General features: G+C 37.4%; 2 protein-coding genes across 3 annotated transcripts; one reads left to right on the top strand and one right to left on the bottom strand.

Annotated features, from left to right (window-relative positions):
* Positions 1–289: 289 nt before the first annotated feature.
* Positions 290–15,198, top strand: LOC111869072 (programmed cell death protein 2). Of its 2 annotated transcripts, XM_023860274.2 has the most exons (4): positions 290–1,073; positions 11,968–12,138; positions 12,959–13,167; positions 14,929–15,198. In XM_023860274.2, exons 1-4 carry the CDS (start codon positions 551–553, stop codon positions 15,079–15,081), a joined length of 1,056 nt encoding a protein of 351 aa, XP_023716042.1. In that variant the 5' UTR covers positions 290–550; the 3' UTR covers positions 15,082–15,198. The 2 variants fall into 2 exon arrangements, with proteins under 2 accessions (XP_023716042.1, XP_023716043.1); XM_023860275.2 differs by lacking the exon at positions 11,968–12,138.
* On the bottom strand, positions 3,325–4,919 carry LOC117282674 (tigger transposable element-derived protein 6-like). The gene is made up of 2 exons (XM_033753274.1): positions 3,916–4,919; positions 3,325–3,600 (listed from the first exon to the last, which is right to left on the bottom strand). The coding sequence occupies exon 1, from the start codon at positions 4,859–4,861 to the stop codon at positions 3,983–3,985; it is 879 nt and encodes a 292-aa protein (XP_033609165.1). The 5' UTR covers positions 4,862–4,919; the 3' UTR covers positions 3,325–3,600; positions 3,916–3,982.
* Positions 15,199–18,445: the final 3,247 nt, after the last annotated feature.

Below are 18,445 nucleotides of genomic sequence, written 5' to 3'. Positions count from 1 at the left end.
CGTACTTGTGGACAACTCGAAATTGTATGTGTGCGTGCACGTCCCTCAGCAGTCGTTGAGCCTCCGCGATCGTGCACAACTATCGTCTAACAATCGTTAACCTGAAAATTGTATGTGTGCAATGCGGTGGAATGTGTCACAGGTGACATGGATACATGCTAATCTTCTGCCATCTATAAGCAAACGATGGGAACTAGATAGTCAGATTTTCAAACACAGTACTCAAATTGCAATATATCGAATCGCGATTGTGTAAACCAGTACAAATACATCTATTGCAGTTATCGAATCCCATTTCTGTGAACCAGTTACCGCCGGTCACAGTACCCTCATTTTCCGCTCGTTTATCTATTTTGGTGTCCGTTTCCTTGAAAGAGGTTAAGTACACAGAGAATAGGGAACATAGGGAAAGTAGGTAAGCAGGGCGAGGGCAGATGAGCCCGTTGTTAACTGCAAGTTTCAGCAGGACATGTTGATGGAAGGTGTTGTTACGTGCGAAGTGCTTCTAGTAATATTGCAATTATAGTATCTGTAAACCTATAAAGGACTGATGGCAAAAGCTGAAGGAAAAGCACCCTGCATAGAGTTGGGATACTTAGAAGAATGTGCTGCATGGAAATTAGAAAGTAGATTTTTCCCTTGTAAAGTGGGTGGAAAACCAGCTTGGTTAGACCTATTCGATGTGCCAAGTAAGATTCCTTGTGGTAAATGTGATAAACAGTGCATTTTTTTATGTCAAGTGTATGCCCCATATGAGGAACTGGATTCTTGTTTTCATAGAACAGTATTTATATTCATCTGTAGAGATCCTTCATGTTGTAAATATAATGAAAATAAAAACTTAGTAGTGTACAGATGCCAGTTAAACAGAAGAAACAAATTTTTTATGTTTGAACCACCTGTTGAAGAAGAAAAGTGGCAACCAGATATATCACCTGAGCTATGTAAAACATGTTGCGTTTGTGGTGCTAAGAGCGGTAGTCACTGTGGGAAATGCAAAGTGGCATATTACTGCAGTAAGGAACATCAAGTAATTGACTGGAAATTGGGTCACAAGGAAAGGTGTTCATCAGGTTAGTTGGTTTAGAGAGGAAGTCATTGAATGTATAAGTTCGCTGCGGTTATTAGACATGAAGGTTTTCATATGTTTTGTTGAAAACAAAAATATGCCACCCACACAGAAACGAAATATCCCCATCCATCATCACTAACCCTTCCACAGTCACACTCATGAATGACCCACTGACTGTTGTGTAGTTGAGTCCTAGTGTGGGTGTAATTGTGCATCAGTGTAGCAGTATAAGAGCAAATACCGTCCACAGTAAATACACCTTGAAGGTTACTAATGTGTAGGGTTTGAAAAACTGATGCTTATAAACCTACGATTGTTTGCACGTTAAGCAAAGAGAAATCAAAACTAAAAAATTTTTGCTCAGACCAATCTAATTCAATTTGATAGTAGCATTTCACAGCATAAGCCATCTGTGAGAGTCAAGACAAGCATTGAAATCGATAAAAGAACTCCACAGACATGAGGCCTAGCACCTCTGTACATGCACTATTTCATGGATGTTGTTAAAATCAGACCACTATCAGAATAGAAGTCATCACTAAAGAGACAAATGCTCTATATGGTACCAACATAAAAGTAATTACACTGGATGGAGTTGTAGTTTCCTTACTTCTGCTGTGATAATGGGCGTCCAGGTGCGAGAGGGGGACTAGCTCTTTTGATTGGGCCCAACTGATTAGGTTCCACCTGAAGGTGGATACAGAATTCAGACACTCAAATGTGTTTTAAATAAAAACATGATAATGGCTAATGTCCAGAAATACAATAATTGTACACTCTTTACAGTTTTCCATACCTCCCTGATGATGATATGCTGTTTATTTATTACAGATATAAATGTGTTGTTGGCAGATATATTCAGCACTACAGATACAACACTGCATAGAGTTGTAAATTCTGTTGACAAAGCTGTGCACTAAATGTCGTGGTTGAACATTTAGCAGTTCTGCTTCAAAATTTAGTTGTCCTGGATTAATATACTGGTCGGCAAACCAACTGTCCTAAAGATTTAATTTGTGTGGGCAGTCTTGAACGTGCAACTTCTCGTTTTGCTCATAGATTGTCAGTGTGCTACTTTATATGTCTTTTACAGATATCACTTCTACAACATATTTTGACCGTGTAAGATCATCATCAGGAAGACAATTTTTTGTGATTGGTACACTGTACTGCTTTTTTTAGTTCATTGCTGTAATAGGAGTAGTTGTGTTTTGTTTCAGAATGGTGAGTATGGTTTCAGTGGATGGTGGGTGGTTGTTGAACGATACATTCATTCATTCATTCATTCATTCATTCATTCTATTTGGCATTCATAATTGCTACAACAGTAACACTTGTACAAGTCACATCATTCTTGAAATCCTTTAGCCGAAATGCCTAAAAAATTAGAATTTGCCAACAATAAATAAAATACAGTATTATTAATAATAATATTATAATAATATAGTTATATTATGAACAGCTATCTAAGTGTTGATGTAATTAATCTCCAGGCAAATAATAGGATAATACTTTAACATGGATCATGACTGATTCCTTCTACATCCTTTCAAGTTCGTCATTTAGTTATGCTATACAGGCTGTCCCAGGAGGAAAGGTCAATAATCTGAGAGGTCAGAGTATCAGTCATTCTAAGAAGAATGTGTATGTACAGTGAAACCTGTCTTAAACGGAATCTCAAGGGACCAGAAAAAATTTCCGCTGAAGCCAGGTTTCCGTTCAGTCAAGGTATACTATAATAACTAAACCAGGACATAAACGTATTTGAGACAAAACAAAACAACATGCTCATTAATTTATTCACACTATAATCATTGAACACATGCACACATTACACTGAACAGGAAAAAATTGCAGTACTCACTTTTTATAATTTTACTAGAACTCGAGTTTTTTACTCTCTTGGCTGCCTGACTTTCCACAAACACTTCAGCTTGAGAAATTAAGAGTAAGCGTAGTAAAGATAAGCAGCGGCACGCACACAGGGAGCCTACACAGAATAACACCTGTATGAAAACAAGAAGTAGCCGCTGCAGCACTATAGGCGTGGGGCGAGTAACCCTGAGAATTTTAAATTTTAAATTTTGAAAAAAAAAAAAAAAAATTTAAAGGAATTTTCTAAAATTGGAACTCAAGATTTTAAAAGTGGCAGTTCATGGATGTCAAAATTGATGTGTATGGGTGACAAAGATGATGTACGAATCAGACAAATATCAGCGAAGTAGATCCTGTTAGCCAATTGGGAAGACCTATGTGTTTTTAAAATTTTAAACTGGGTGCAGTGTAACAGCTACGTGAGTGTATACACCTGATGATGGCCATTTGTGGCCGAAAGGTAGTGTGGAAGAAAGCAAAACGAAAGACCTACAATAAATTGTTGCACTTAGGACGAAATTTATATAGAGTAAGCATATCTGAATCATTCTGTAGCACGGCAAACTCCTGCAGTATCTTTAAACTGTTGGCAGCATCCTGATAAGTCTTCACTCTACACTTTTCTTCTTCTATCACAATGTCATTTTCCTCTTCTTCCTCTTCCTCCTCCTCCTCCTCCTCCTCCTCTTCCTCTCTTCCTTTTTGATTTTCTCTAAAATTCTCAACTAATACATCAATATCCATTGTGTCTGGTTCTGTTTGCACATCTTTGTCTATGTTGATGTAGTCCTCAGCATTGCAGTTACTGAAAGCAGCTTCATTCATGCAATGTTGTGAGTCCTTCTGGTCATTCTCATTTTCTACACTAGGAGTAACTTCTACCGTAGAAAATCCTTCTTTTTTGAAACACTTTGTCACAGTTTCTGGTAACAACTTCTTTACTGCTTGACTTATCCAAATAACCGCATCTAGAACCGAGACAGTTCTTGCAAGTTCAGAGGCGGATGATGTAGAATCTATATTGACGAGCAAAGATTACATTAATAATTTACGATAATGGACCTTAACATTCCGAATGATGCCATGATCCACTGGTTGAGAAACACTAGTGGTGTTTGGAGGGAACCAAGCAAGTCGCACATTGGAAAGTTCGATATGGGGGTGGCATGTTGCATTATCCAAGAACAACAAAACATGCCAGTTTTGCATTTTCATTCTACCATTGAAGGCTGTTAACCATTCCTCCATGATCTGTGATGTCATCCATGCCTTTTTATTGGATCTCCACTCAACGGGAAGTTTCTGTATATCCATGTTTCGGAAGCATCGTGACTTTGCTGCCTTGCCAATCACTAAGGTTTTCTCCATTTCACCTGACATAAAACCACATAGAAAAACAGTCAATCTTTCTTTGCACAGTTTTCCTCCCAAACATTTTTCACCTTTCAGACATAGCGATTTATTCAGAAGCGCGCGGAAGAACAGTCCAGTCTCATCACTGTTCGCTATGTATTCAGGTTCATACCCCTTGATTATGGATGGCAATTTAGCTTCCCATGCCTCAATGGTCTCACTATTTACATCACTTGATTCGCCACAAAGTTCGTTAAAAACTATCCGATGCATTTTGCGAAAACTCTCCAACTGTCCATTAGATGCTTTGAATTCAGTCTTCCCCAGTTTTTCAGCGACTTTTTTAGCATATTTGTGTACCATAGGACCCGACAACCGGTGATTTTTCGCCCTCACACTGACAAACCACTCCCACACTATTTCATTAACGTCTCCGTTTGCAGTTTTCTTAAGTTCTCTTTTTATTTTTCCATTAGCACAAGTTTCCCACCGCTTCAAAATTTCCATTTTCTTCTTTAGAATCTTATACACTTGAGTGTTACTGACGTTAAACATCTTCATGATCTGCTTAACAGACAATTTATCTCGCTCACTCACATGAATCACTTTTAATCTTGTGTTAATGTCAAGCACAACTCTTGTCTTTGTTGCCATGATGACAACTGCTAGACTAAAGTAAAACTGTAGGCATAGAGCCCTTACTGAATACAATTTCCACAAGAGGAAAACAATTCTGCTGAAGCTCAGTGCAGGTAGTGCAGTACCATTAGAAGCTTATTTTAAAGAGTTAGGGAAAACAAAATTCTGTAAAATGTATAGGATGCCTAAAATTATTCTAAACGATGCATTCCGGAAGACTGGAAATTCTCCGTATAAAGGCTTATTTTGATTTCCGTTGTCCACGTTAGACAGTTTCCGTTTAATCCAGATTATTTTAACATTTTTTCCAGCCCCAAAGTCAAGGGACCTGAAAATATTTCCGTTTAAGGCAGGTTTTACTGTACATGTGTCTTATTCCAAACGGTTTCTGAGATAGAGCTATTTTATTATACAGTAGTTTGGATTTGGCATGCAGTATTGTCCTTCCCTCCCCCGTTTGAATCGGTGTGAAGCATCACTTGGCCATTGTGACTGTTGATAATGACATTGTAGGAGAGTTGTAAAAATGTCGCACACCGTCACATTTTGCCAGATATGCTGATATGCTGTATTCTCTTCTCACATGAGTTGCAAAGTGCATAGATGTTATAGTGGAAGCTTCAGAAATGTATTATACTAGGTAAACTACATAGGTCATTTCAGAAATAATGCACACAATTTTTTGTTTATGTCCATGTTTATTTTTTTTAATCTCTCTCTCTACAGTCCTTCAGTATAGTCCCCCTGCCTCTCACTGACTGAGTACCAACGTGTGGGAACCTTTACTATTCCATCCAGGACATCATCTTTGTTTATCTGTCGAATGGCTTGGATACCTGCAGCAGAAAGCCCTTCCAGAGAAGGAAAACAACGGCCTTGCATAAGTTGTTTCAACTTTGGGAATAAGTTGAAGTCTGGTGGACTCATATCCAGGCTGTAGGGAGCATGAGGCAACACCTCCCAACCGTATTGGCGCAGCTTTTCTGTTACGACATTCCCGATATGCGGGCGAGCGTTGTCATGGAGAATGATTGGCCCAGCCTCGAGCAACTGAGGTCGGTTTTTGTGCATTTTTCTGCGCAGATTTTGCATAAAGTCACGATAATAAACTGCTGCACGGAACTCTGTCATGATGATTCCTTGTTGATCATAAGCAAAGATCATTGTTTGTTTGACCTTTGATTGAGACCGTTGAAATTGGTTGTGGGGAAGGTGGACCTCTCAAGTCGCTGGACTGTGATTTCAGCTCCAGTTCAAAGTCTCTAACCCATGTTTCATCAATAGCGACAAGTCAATACAAGAATGCTTGACCTTCAATGTCGAATCTTTGTTTCAGCAAGGTTGCAATGTCGAGGCGTTTCTGCTTCTGTTCAGCAGTCAAGCAGTGAGGGACCCATCATGCAGAAATCTTTCTCTTCTTTAAATCATTTGTCAGAATTCGGAATATTGACATTAGTGGAATCCCCGTGGTTTCAGAAAGTTCCTCATATGTCGCTGACGATCTTCAAGAGCATCTGACACAAGTTTCACACTTCGTTCATCTGTTGATGTTTTTGGCCTTCCTGGCCTTGGATCATTGTTTATGCTCACACGCCTGCCACGAAAACGACTAGCCCAACGAGAAACTGTACTACGGTCCACTGCTAACTCGCCACAAACTTCACTTAAAGCACTGTGGATTTCTGTCGGTTTTTTTCCACGTAAAGTTTCGATCTTAATGTACGACCTTTGAGCTTCAACAGTCACAATACCCGAGAACCGTGCAGGATCCATTTCTAACTCAACGTTATTTAAGAACAGAGTACATTATAAATGAAACAAAATAGCGCGCTTCTTTCTCAAGCGCTGAACTGTAACTGATGTGAGGCTCACTGTTGTTGCGTCATCTAATCTGCAGTGTTGCCAACCTGTGCATAATTTATGAAATGACCCACATATACCAACATTGTCACTTGCACAGTAAATTAGAAACAGTACATAATATCTCTTTCTTATCAACAATTTTGGAACTGCATAGTGAAATAGTTCTATCTCGGAAACTGTCTGGAATGGGACACATATACATATACACTTTTTTGCTTAGAATGATCAATAATATGACCTCCCAGAATATTGACCTTTCCACCTGGGACACTCTGTATAATCCATGCAATTGAAAAGTGCCATTCAACAAATGAAGCTACCAAACATTACAGTCCAGTGGTTAGCACGCAATTTCATATTTGAGAGGTTTTAGGTTAAAATCTTGGCTCAGAGACTAACTATCCTGACTGTGTTCATGGTCTTCCTCAGTCCTTCCAGACAAGTGGCTGGATGATGCAGATGCTGTCACCAAGCTGGCAGCTGAGCCTTGGCCTAGTGATAGTAGGTGAGAGGGTGGGAGGGAATTAAAATCGGGTTTTCTGCTGCAGGACTAGAGATTCTCAGAGCAGTGGTTATGAAAAGTTCCTTCTTCTGGGCTGTAACACCATGTTGTCCGTTGAAAGTTAGCTGACATTTCAGAGGAACATGTCACATCCATTTTCATGGTTAAGAGGAAGCCAAATATGAAACCAGAATGAAGCAAGCTGATGGTACAAGTGATTACTGATGGTAGTTATGTATCATGCCTTAGGCTTATGTAGTGTTCGTAGGTAATTTAAAAGCCAGCAAAGGTTAAGTTTGCAGACTGCCAACAGCAACTGTACGTCAAATGAGGTAATGACCAATTCATCTGTTAGTCATTATTGACTTATTGTCTTTTCAATTGACACTGTATAGTCTGAGCTACCAATGGCATTGTTAAACCACAAATGAATTAATAAATCGGTGAAGCTACTCATCAACAGGGATATGCACTATGCTGCGAAAACTATGAGTCCCTTTATGTTGTACTAATTTGTTGAAGAGTTGCTTTCAAGAAATGTTCATAATGTGTATATATTAACCGTCTTTTAGTGCATACAGTTTCACTTGTCACTTCACACTACATGTTTCAGCATCATTCTGCCATCCTCAGGTGTATTAATCACGTTAAACCATTGCACTGCCTGCCATCAAGTGTCCATTTATAAAATGATATAAAATGTGTGTTTGTCATTGTTAAATAATAAATTTATATATTAAAACTTGTTAAGATCTGTCATCTTACATGTTGTAAGGTTTACCAAGTAAAAGAAATTGCAAAAGAAAATAATCCTTCAGCTAGTTATAAATGCCAAGAAATATAAATCAAAAAAGGAAATAAAAGCTTGATAAAATCAGTACAAAACAAAGTGCTAAGAGTGTCCCATCAGAATATAAGAGGACTGAGAAATAAATCAAATGGATTAATAAGCTTCATGCATTCAAGTCTCCCGCACATACTGTGCCTTACTGAACATCACATGAAGCAGCTGGAATTAGAACATTTTCACATAGAAAATTATAATTTAGGAGCTAGATATTGTAGACAAATGCTAGAGAAAGGAGGAGTGAGTATTTTTGTACATAAAAATGTGAAATTTACTAAAATCAATTTAGAAGATTATTGCAAAGATCAGGATCTAGAAGCCTATGCTTTAAGGTTAGACTCTACTTTTTCTGATATTTGTGTACTGACTTTATATAGAGCCCCATCTGGGAATTTTGATCAATTCTTAGATAGATTACAAACCATCCTCAATGTACTGCGTAGTCCAAAAGTTGAATTTCTAATTTGTGGTGATATAAATGTAAACTATCTCATTGATAGTAATAGGAACTAAACTTAGATTCTTTGGTATTATCTTACAATCTCTCCAGTACTGTTAACTTTCCCACAAGAATTCAAAATAACTCTAAGTCAGCGATAGATAATATATTCATTGATAACTCAAAAATAAGAGACTTTACTGTAGGACCCTTTATAAATGGCTTGTCCGATCATGGGGCCCAACTCATATAAATAAATAATATTAACCTTCAGCCCAATAATCAACAATATAAAACAGTAAGGAAACTCAACAAGCATATGATAGCAGATTTTGTCACAAAATTAAGTAATGAATCTTGGGACACTGTATTTGACAGCAGTGATATTGATTCTAAATTTAATTGCTTTCTGAACACATACTTGAGGATCTTTTATTCAAGCTTTCCCTTAAAAGTAGTAAAAAACGACATTAAAAACAAAACCACCTGGATAACTGTTGGAATAGAAACTTCATGTAAACATAAAAGACATCTATATTTGGCCAGTAGGGACAGTAATGATCCAAGACTAAAAAGTCACTACAAAATGTACTGTAAAATCTTGTCAAAAGTCATTAAAGAAGCCAAACACAATAATTATAACAACCAGATTCTAAAATCAAACAATAAAATTAAAACCACCTGGGATATTGTGAAAGTTGAATCGGGAAAGAAAACTGTTAATGAAGATGTACAAAGTTTGAATATTGAAGGAAAGTCTACTAATAATCCACAAGCTATTGCGAGTGCATTTAATGAATATTTCCTCTCATTAGTTGAGAAAACATATCGTAATAATAATAATAATAATAATAATGATCCAATATACTATCTGTCACATTCCTTTAATAGTTCATTTCCAAATATAAATCTCAAATTCTCAATAATAAAGGAAATTGAAAACATTATTAAATCCCTTAAGCCCAAAAATTCACATGGATATGATGAAATTTATACCAATTTCCTTAAAGCAAGCTCTGTTTACATCAGTTCACCATTGAATCATTTGTGTAATAAATCTTTATCATCAGGGATTTTTCCGAGACGCTTAAAATACGCTGTAGTGAAACAACTTTTTAAAAAATGCGAGAGAACATGCATTTCTAACTACAGACCAATATCTATACTGACTTCATTCTCAAAAGTCTTTGAAAAAGTTATATATAACAGATTACTTGAACAATTAAATTCTAACAACATGTTAGTCAAAGAACAGTTTGGATTTAGGAAACACAAAACCACAGAAAAAGCAACCTATGAACTAACCAACGATATTTTAAATGTTCTCAATAACAGATTAATAGTGGGAGGGATTTTCTGTGATTTAGCAAAAGCTTTTGATTGTGTAAATCATGATACCTTACTATCAAAATTAAATTTCTATGGAATAACTGGTAAAGCTAATGAATGGATCAAATCATACCTCAAGAATAGGTACCAAAGAGTGGAGATAAAAAGCAAAAATTCCAGTTCTAATGCGTTTTCAAACTGGGGAATCATAAAACATGGTGTTCCACAGGGATCAATTTTGGGCCCCTTCCTTTTTCTTCTCTACATAAATGATCTATCAAAAACCATCAATAATAAATCTAAACCAGTTCTATTTGCAGATGACACTAGTATAATATTTAAGAACTCTAAAATTGAAGACTTTAAAAATGATATAAATTTTGTATTTGAAGCTTTAAATAGATGGTTCAAAGCCAATAAACTCTCACTAAATTTTGATAAAACCCATTACATACCATTCTTAACTAAAAACAGCCACCAAATTGATCTGGTCATCAGTTATGCCAACAAATTAATCTGTAAAGCACCTGATACAAAATTCCTTGGAATACATGTAGACAGTACACTGTCTTGGAAAATACATATAGAACGAACTATACCTAAATTAAGTACAGCTTGCTATGCAATGAAATCGATTAAGCCCTTTATGCCACAGGGAACACTGAAGATGGTTTACCATGCCTACTTTCATTCTATTATGAACTATGGATTAATATTTTGGGGGAACTCTTCACATAGTGTAAAAATTTTTAAGATACAAAAGAATGTAATTAGAATCATTACAGGACATAGAAGTAGAGATTCATGTAGAGATTTATTTAAGAGATTAAAAATTCTACCTCTTCAATGGCAATATATACTATCGCTTCCCTTATTTGTTGTGTACAACAAAAATAAATTTGAATTAAATTCCAATATCCATAACATGAATACTAGACAAAAATATAACTTCCATCTACCTTCATCAAACCTATCACTATATCAAAAAGGAATCTACTTTTCTAGCATAAAAGTGTACAATAGTCTCTCACAAAGTATCAAAAACTTGAGTAAAGATACTAAACATTTTAAATCAGAGCTAAAGATATATCTGCATGCTCATTCCTTCTACTCTGTAGACAAATACCTCAATGTAAATAGAGAATAATGTAGAATTAAGCTATATTAGTTTAAGATAAAATTACTTTTACCAGTAGGTATTATTTTGACTTGTTCTATGTCCAGAGGTATTAACCTACTTAGGATCTATGGAATGCAAATAAATTCAATTCAATTCACATATCAAACTCAAACACACATACGTCCAGCAATACAACGCACGCAGCCACATAATAAAAACACATCATAAGACACAGTATATACACAGTTAAAACATAAGAACGACGACTCCCATAGCGGATGAATGGCATTACACACGAGTTTGATATACAACATGTAAGATGATAGATCTTAAGTTTTAATATATAAATTTAATATTGAACAAGGATGAACGCACATTTTAGATCATTTTATATATGGACACATGATGTCAGGCAGTGCAGTGGTTTAACATGATTAATACACCTGAGGATGGCAGAATGATGCCGAAACATGTAGTGTGAAGTGACAAGTGAAATTGTATGCACTAAAAGACACACACATATACATATATACACATTATGGATATGAATCAGTGCAACAGGACACTAAAATACGTTATTCAAGAAATGTTATTAAAGTTCAGTTTGATCTTCATATTCATTAGGGATTATTCTGGATAAGTAGTATAAATAAAAATAAGGTTTGCTTTATCACTTTTTTTGTATAGGCCCCTTAACACTGCTTCATTGAAATCTGTTGAACTTTTGGAAATAGAACATGCAGATAGGAAGAGTGACCTACCCATTGTGTATACTTAGAGATTTTATATGAAGGACACAAGAATTAATTCCCTCTTTTGTTCAGTCCTGATCATGGATACTCTTCAGGAGTGCCAAAATGTTATTACATTGTGATACCAATTGGTTTGACATTTAATGAACATATTCTGATGTGCTGTGACATAACAGGAACTGTACACAAAGATGAAGAGAGAGGGGAGAGAAAAGGTGTTATGTTGCCCCAGTTTGAAATAGTGATAGAGCCTGAAGAAGAGCTGCCTGATGATTTGAGAACTGAAGAAGAAAGGGTACAGGAATTTGAGAGAATGGTTCAGGAAGGCAAGGCAGGAACTTTGCAAGGTTTGTTTTTATTTATTTTTTATTTTTTTTTTTGGAAGTGTGTCATTGTAACTTGTACAAGATAATGTACAGGCCATGAATATTGAACCACTAAGTTGGTTATTGGTAAACGAGTTGTGTATATGCTTTACCCGTGACAGCTTATTACTGCCACGTACATAAGTGCAGGCCTTACTACAGCTGTATAAAACCACATTATTTGGAGTAGGACTGTGTACTATTGAGACCATGGCAGAGTTTCAAGGCTGTTACAGCATATGCATGTAAGTTACACTCTTCACCAGGTTCTATTAAGGAGGATAAGATGGAGAGAGACGCAGCACTTATGCATACACAGTTTTATGTGGAAAATGTGAAGGGAAGAGACCACTTGAAATACCAAGACTAGATGGGCAGGTAATATTAATATGAATCTGAAAGAAATAGGATGTGGATTGGATTCATCAGGCTCAAGATAGTCCTGTAGTATGAACATGGTAATGAACCTTAAGTTTCACAAAAAAATGCAGGAGGTTTCTTTCTGTGCCAACTGTCAGCTTTTCAATGACTCATGTCTGTGGAGTTGTTTAGGTGTTCAGTCTTTTGATCACATACTGCACATCTTCACCTGAAATTTAATTTGTGACTAGTTACACAGCATGAACTGACATTCTGTTTATTTCTCATTTGTGTATAGGATTCTTAAGTTACAACTCTAACATTTAGCCTGGGAATGAATGTATTTGTGAGATTTTTAATTTTTCATTATTCATGTGTGATTCTTGAGCAGCTGTTTAAAATAACACTGGAATGCTAAACTTAAAGGAAAATATTTTTCTAGATGACATTTCAGTCGAACTACAGAAGGTAACATCACCTGAAGACAGACAGTTTTCTAAGTTCACTTCAAGGATAAAAAGAAACCCCGATCAAGTCTTGCGTTATAATAGAGGAGGTGTACCTCTCTGGATATCTACACACCACATACCAAATGAGGAGGATATTCCTCATTGTGAGTACTGTGGAACGCAGCGCCAGTTTGAATTTCAGGTCAGTAACAAGTTAGTTTGTCCTTCGTTTATTAGTAAAATCAATTTCATAGTAAAAATTTTAAGAAATGGGGACAGACCGCACTAGGATAGTTGTATAAAAATTGCATATGTAACGTTTCCCAACCTTCAATTCACAGACATGTAAGACAGCAGCTGCATTGTCAAATAGTATTCTGTAAGTCTAATTATGATTAACATTTCAAATAAATGCTGAAAAATGAAGAGATGCTGTAGATACAATAAAAACCTGCTATTAAGGATTATGCAAAGTCTGAAAACCCAGTAACTGTGAGGGACAGACTGTTTGGTTGTAAAGAGGAAACAAGAAATGAAAAAAGCACACCAGTTGTAAAGTAGCACCATTTCCAGCTTTACTGAAAGATGTATGAGGCTAAATTATATTTGAAGACTACTGGTTGAGAAATGCTGTAGTACTGAATGGAATTAGCTGGCAGGTTGGTTGTACCATGCCCAAAGGTCAGATTTTGTGTAACTTTTATATTTGAAGCTAACTGGAGCGGATGAAATATTTCTGGAGCAATTACTTACCTGGGTCTATAACTTTAGTTGAAGACCAGAATCTACCCTCTTACTAAATATATCAAATTAAAAAAATCTTTGGAGGTATTATAGGGCTCAGTGACATGTTATATTATTGATGAATTATGGTTCTACATATTGATTGTGTAAACCACTACAGAGGGAAGCCAGTGTAACTTATCTGATATAGCTCAAACCGGAGTAGATCATTGCATAAACATGCCCACACACACAGCTTAGGTAGTGGTGGATGGCAGTCTCTCAGGCTATGACTTCCTTTGTGGCTGCAAATGTCATGTACCCTACAGATTTCTAAAAAAATATAATTTCTTCATATTGATAATGGCTAGCACAAGGGGTAGTCCAAATGTAAGGAAAGGAGTCATAGTCTGAGAAAAAAAATAGTCTACATTTTGTGTGTTTACACTGTGAATTGTGTAATTTTAACTGGTAGTACAGGAATGCAGCAAGACACACTTCTGCAGCATACCCACTATCCCATTCCTTACATTATGATACAGGTAGAAAAGTTCTAGGTACATCAAACATGTAATACAAGGGCTATTCAGAAAGTAACCATCATTTATTTTAGGCAACTGAGGTAGGAGTAGGGGAGAGGTAGCATCACATGACTCTTTGCCTTCTAAACCATCACATAACTGGTCACCTGGTGTTTGTTCTTGTCTCTAAAGAGAGTGTTATGATGTGTCTTGCGATTGATAATCCCTCTAACTGTGAAATTCACACTGTTATCCATTTTCTTCACACATACATTTTTTTCTCATTGCTAATTTTGTTAACAGCTCACCGGAGATCACTTTCCAACTAGCCCTTGTGTTGAGTATTCTGTCTTTTTTTATATAATACTTTGTAAAGTGAAAGTCAACCAGATATTTCAGAGGGACAGGTCTCTTCCATCTGAAGATGAAAACTACATGCTGTTATATCCTAGAAGATAGAATTCTTCATAGCAATGGATGTCAGAACCTTAGATCTGACTAAGCAATATTAAATTGAAGTTTTAAAAAAGTTAGTTGATAATAATGAAATGTCCATACAGCAACGCAAGACAAGAGAATAACAAAAATAGCTAAAATTTGTTATATCAACTTATACTGAATCTGAGCTAAACTGTTTCAGGAATTTTTGTAACTATTGAAATAGTACAAAAGTTCTGAGATTTTGTGTTCATCTGTTTTTATGCATGAAAATTTTGTAGATTCTTCCTCAGATGCTGAATTACCTGGGACTTGACAGCACTGAGGACAGTGTGGATTGGGGAACACTGGCAGTTTACACTTGTTCCCAAAGCTGTGATGAGGGTCCAGCATACAAGCAAGAGTTTCTCTGGAAGCAAGACATCATATCCTGAAATATTCCTTTGAGCATTAGATCAGACTTTTAATATGCTGTAATTTTTATAACACTGTCTCACCTAATGTTTCCCACAATTTTGTACCTTTAAAGAATGAAGTTGTTCCAAAGTTCACTTTGCAGACTTTTTATAAATACTGTCAAGTGGTATGTGTGACAAGAATGGTGGGTTATAGTTCAGATGATTGGATTTATTAGCACTTCAGTTACAATCTGTCTTTTATCACATTTAAATACAGTGCTATTGCTGATTTACACACATTGGTCCCCTCCTGGTACCACAATTAAAACACAGGAACTAGCGCTTCAAATCACTCCAAATAAAGTCTTCTAATTGCACTTTAAATCTTCACAAGTCGAACTTTCCGTGGCTGTCTTCTACTGAGAACTCAGAACTCTGTCACTCACTGCCTTGGTTAATCTTGGGAATCTCATATATCCATGGCGTGGACCATACAGAAAACGGTCTCTACTGTTGAGGTTTGTTTACCAAGCCGTTGCATAGCAGCGGTCATGGCGCAGACCCCATAGAGCAGTGTTTCTTAACCACCGGACCGCGGCCCGGTACCAGGCCCTCGTGTTATAAAAAACAGAATTTACCGGGCCGCGATCTCACAAAGGTTGAGAATCACTGTCTCTATTGTTGCGTAATGTACCGTGTTTACAGAGCTCCTGCATGGCAGTGCATTGATCAAATCCTGGTGCATTGCTCCCGCTGCTTCCTCCTTAGGGACACTTGTCCCAGGCAGCTCCCTGATAGGGTTCCAGTTAGTCCAGGTTCTCACCATAATCCAAAGTTTTCTCTCTCTGTCTGTCTGTCTCTTCCAACAATGGGGGCTATAACTTCTGGAGTGGCTGGTGCTCCCACATATCCAGTTCTTACACTAATGCTGCTGCTTTCTCTGCTTCGGAGGGGGTCGACATCTCCACAATGTCCAATCCTTGTATTCTCAGTCCAGAGGGCACCAATCCCCGCACACTGTCCAGTCTGTCACCTTCCACAACCCACTGAACATCCCGCATGCTCTCTTCACAAAATCAAGTCTGAAAGCCTTCCTGTTGATTCTGTCTGATGTCCTCTTGATCTTAACCTTTAACATACGGACTTTGAAAATTGCCAGGAACCCCCTGCGGCCGGTATTTAAATCACCCTGATTAATTAAATTTGCAAACCGTCAGAAAAAAATCCATATTTTCCGTTCTATGCAACATAGAAGTAAAAACTAAAAACAACCTGAAAGACAATAAATTTTTCTACATGTACACAGAAGAGCAATTTATACAAATGAAAATTAACTGTGATTATTTTGTCGTGAATTGCAAAATATAATCTTTATTGTATATGTTATGAAATTCTAAAGGACTTACCCGCTGTTTTTTCTTCAGCCTTGAATCATGGTGATATTGTAAATATAATCACACTATATACTTGTACAATAATATTTTGTTCAGACTGTACGCGAGTTTGAACTGCGTCACTTCACAGTTTATGATAACTCGCACTCGATGCGTGTGTACTACTTCTCGAAGCAGTCTAACATGCATAGCGCAACCCACGTCTCGAAGCAGCCGAACACACACAGCGTAATGTCACACTTTTTACAGTAGTAGAGCGTGCTTCTGCGCTTCTTATTCTGAGAACATATACGTCTTAGTTTCCCTTTGATTGGCCAGTGTTGTGAATGTTTCACCTCCAGTCGACTCAGTTGGGGCTCCAGCTAACCTTGGCCTCCCCCGAGAAACACCACTGACCATGATATTCGCCTTGTGATATTCAGCTTTGAGACTTGGTGATATTGTAAATATAACCACTCTATATACAATAATATTACTGTAGGCGAGTTTGAACTGCATCACTTCACAGTCACTTCATTATGATAATCACACTGACGTGCGTGGCACTTCTCGAAACAGTCCACTTCACACAGAGCAAAATCACACTATTTACAATAGAAGAGAGTGCTCCTGCTTTTCTTATTTAGTGAAACACACAACGTCTTTGTTTCCCTTTGGTTGGCCAGTGTTATGACTTTTTCAAGTCCAGTCAACTCAGTTGGGCCCCCTGATAAATTTGGCCTTCCCCCGAGAAACGGCACTGACAGTGATATTCAGCTTGTGCGATTGAAGAATCATCTTGGAGGAGGGGGGTTTCTAGCAAAATCGAATAAATGATGTTGATTGACAAAGCAACACTCTCACCTGTTGGTAATATTCGCAAAATAGTGATGCAAAGTAATTATAATACTAGTTGAAAAGAGTNATATATATATATATATATATAAAGAAATATATGACAGTCTGACACTGACTGTCTAACTGATAATTCGCCACTGAAAACCAATCCTTGAAGGCGTCAGACTTCCTCGAAGGCTCTGCAAGCGTTCATATGCAAGCACCGATAAATATTTCCTCAGTTCTCGAAACAAAGCTGGGCTATATTTGGCTGACCAGGTCATAGACAGTCATATCTAAACGTAAATAGTATCAAAACCAGTACTGTGATAAACAATTTCTTTGTTCAGAGCTAAGGAATGAACCACTGACATGACCTCACATAGGTTTGTTTTGGTTTCCAACCCAAGGTCAAACTGCCAGCACTCCCAAAGAGAGCACGTGTCCTGCGACCTATATACAGGTCATTCAGCCAACTCCGGTTCCTGCTTGCGACCTGTGTATGTGACATTCGGACATTAAAGGTTAAGATGCAGTTGCTGCCTTGTGCCTGGGTTCTTTATTCTCATTCTGCCTTGTAGCTGCTGTCTCTGGCCTTGGTCCCTTATGCCATTGTTGGATTCAAGGCCTTTCCACAGTCTCTTACCATCCTTTCGGGGTTCCTTGTTCTGCCTGGTTCCTGGTCCATTCTTTCCTGACAACATTTTCCCTGCACCATGCCTCTTGCACAGTGGGTCATCTTCCTGCCAGCGACGGTCAATCTCTTCTGGGATTCACAAGTTGCCTGGCTCCTTCCCTTCGGCTTCTGACAGCACCCCATGGCCAGATTCTGGTCCCTATGCTGCTTCTTCAGTCCTCCGACTGGCATCACTGTGGCTTCTTCCTTGGGGACTTCTGATGCTCCACTATAGAATGCATCAGTCTTGGATCCAGCTGAATCTTCTCAGTATATGCCTCCATCTCTGGGCAATCAACCTTCATGTGCACTATCCAGGCATTAACTATGGACCTTATTTCCTCTTGGCCAGATTTAATTTCTTCTTTATCTCCTTTAGCTTTATGTTCATTATTTCCTTTAGAGCTTCTCAGTTGGCATTTCTTGATCAGTTTTCCTGTTGGCGTTCCTGTCCTCTTTCATTTCATTCATGTTCTTGATTGGTTCCTATTTCAACCAGCAGGCGTGACATCAT

Source organism: Cryptotermes secundus, unplaced genomic scaffold (genome assembly GCF_002891405.2).
Source record: "Cryptotermes secundus unplaced genomic scaffold, Csec_1.0 scaffold378, whole genome shotgun sequence".
NCBI lineage: Eukaryota > Metazoa > Arthropoda > Insecta > Blattodea > Kalotermitidae > Cryptotermes > Cryptotermes secundus.
Note: the sequence above shows the minus strand (reverse complement) of the source record. Positions and strands in the feature narration are given on the sequence as shown.

Bases quoted from the DNA above. Each gene is read 5' to 3' on its own strand.
- LOC111869072 (XM_023860274.2), top strand. From the start codon at position 551: ATGGCAAAAGCTGAAGGAAAAGCACCCTGCATAGAGTTGGGATACTTA. The intron at 1,074-11,967 runs GTTAGTTGGTTT...GTGACATAACAG, and splicing joins CAAGGAAAGGTGTTCATCAG to GAACTGTACACAAAGATGAA. The intron at 13,168-14,928 runs GTCAGTAACAAG...AAAATTTTGTAG, and splicing joins AGCGCCAGTTTGAATTTCAG to ATTCTTCCTCAGATGCTGAA.
- LOC117282674 (XM_033753274.1), bottom strand. From the start codon at position 4,861: ATGAAGATGTTTAACGTCAGTAACACTCAAGTGTATAAGATTCTAAAG.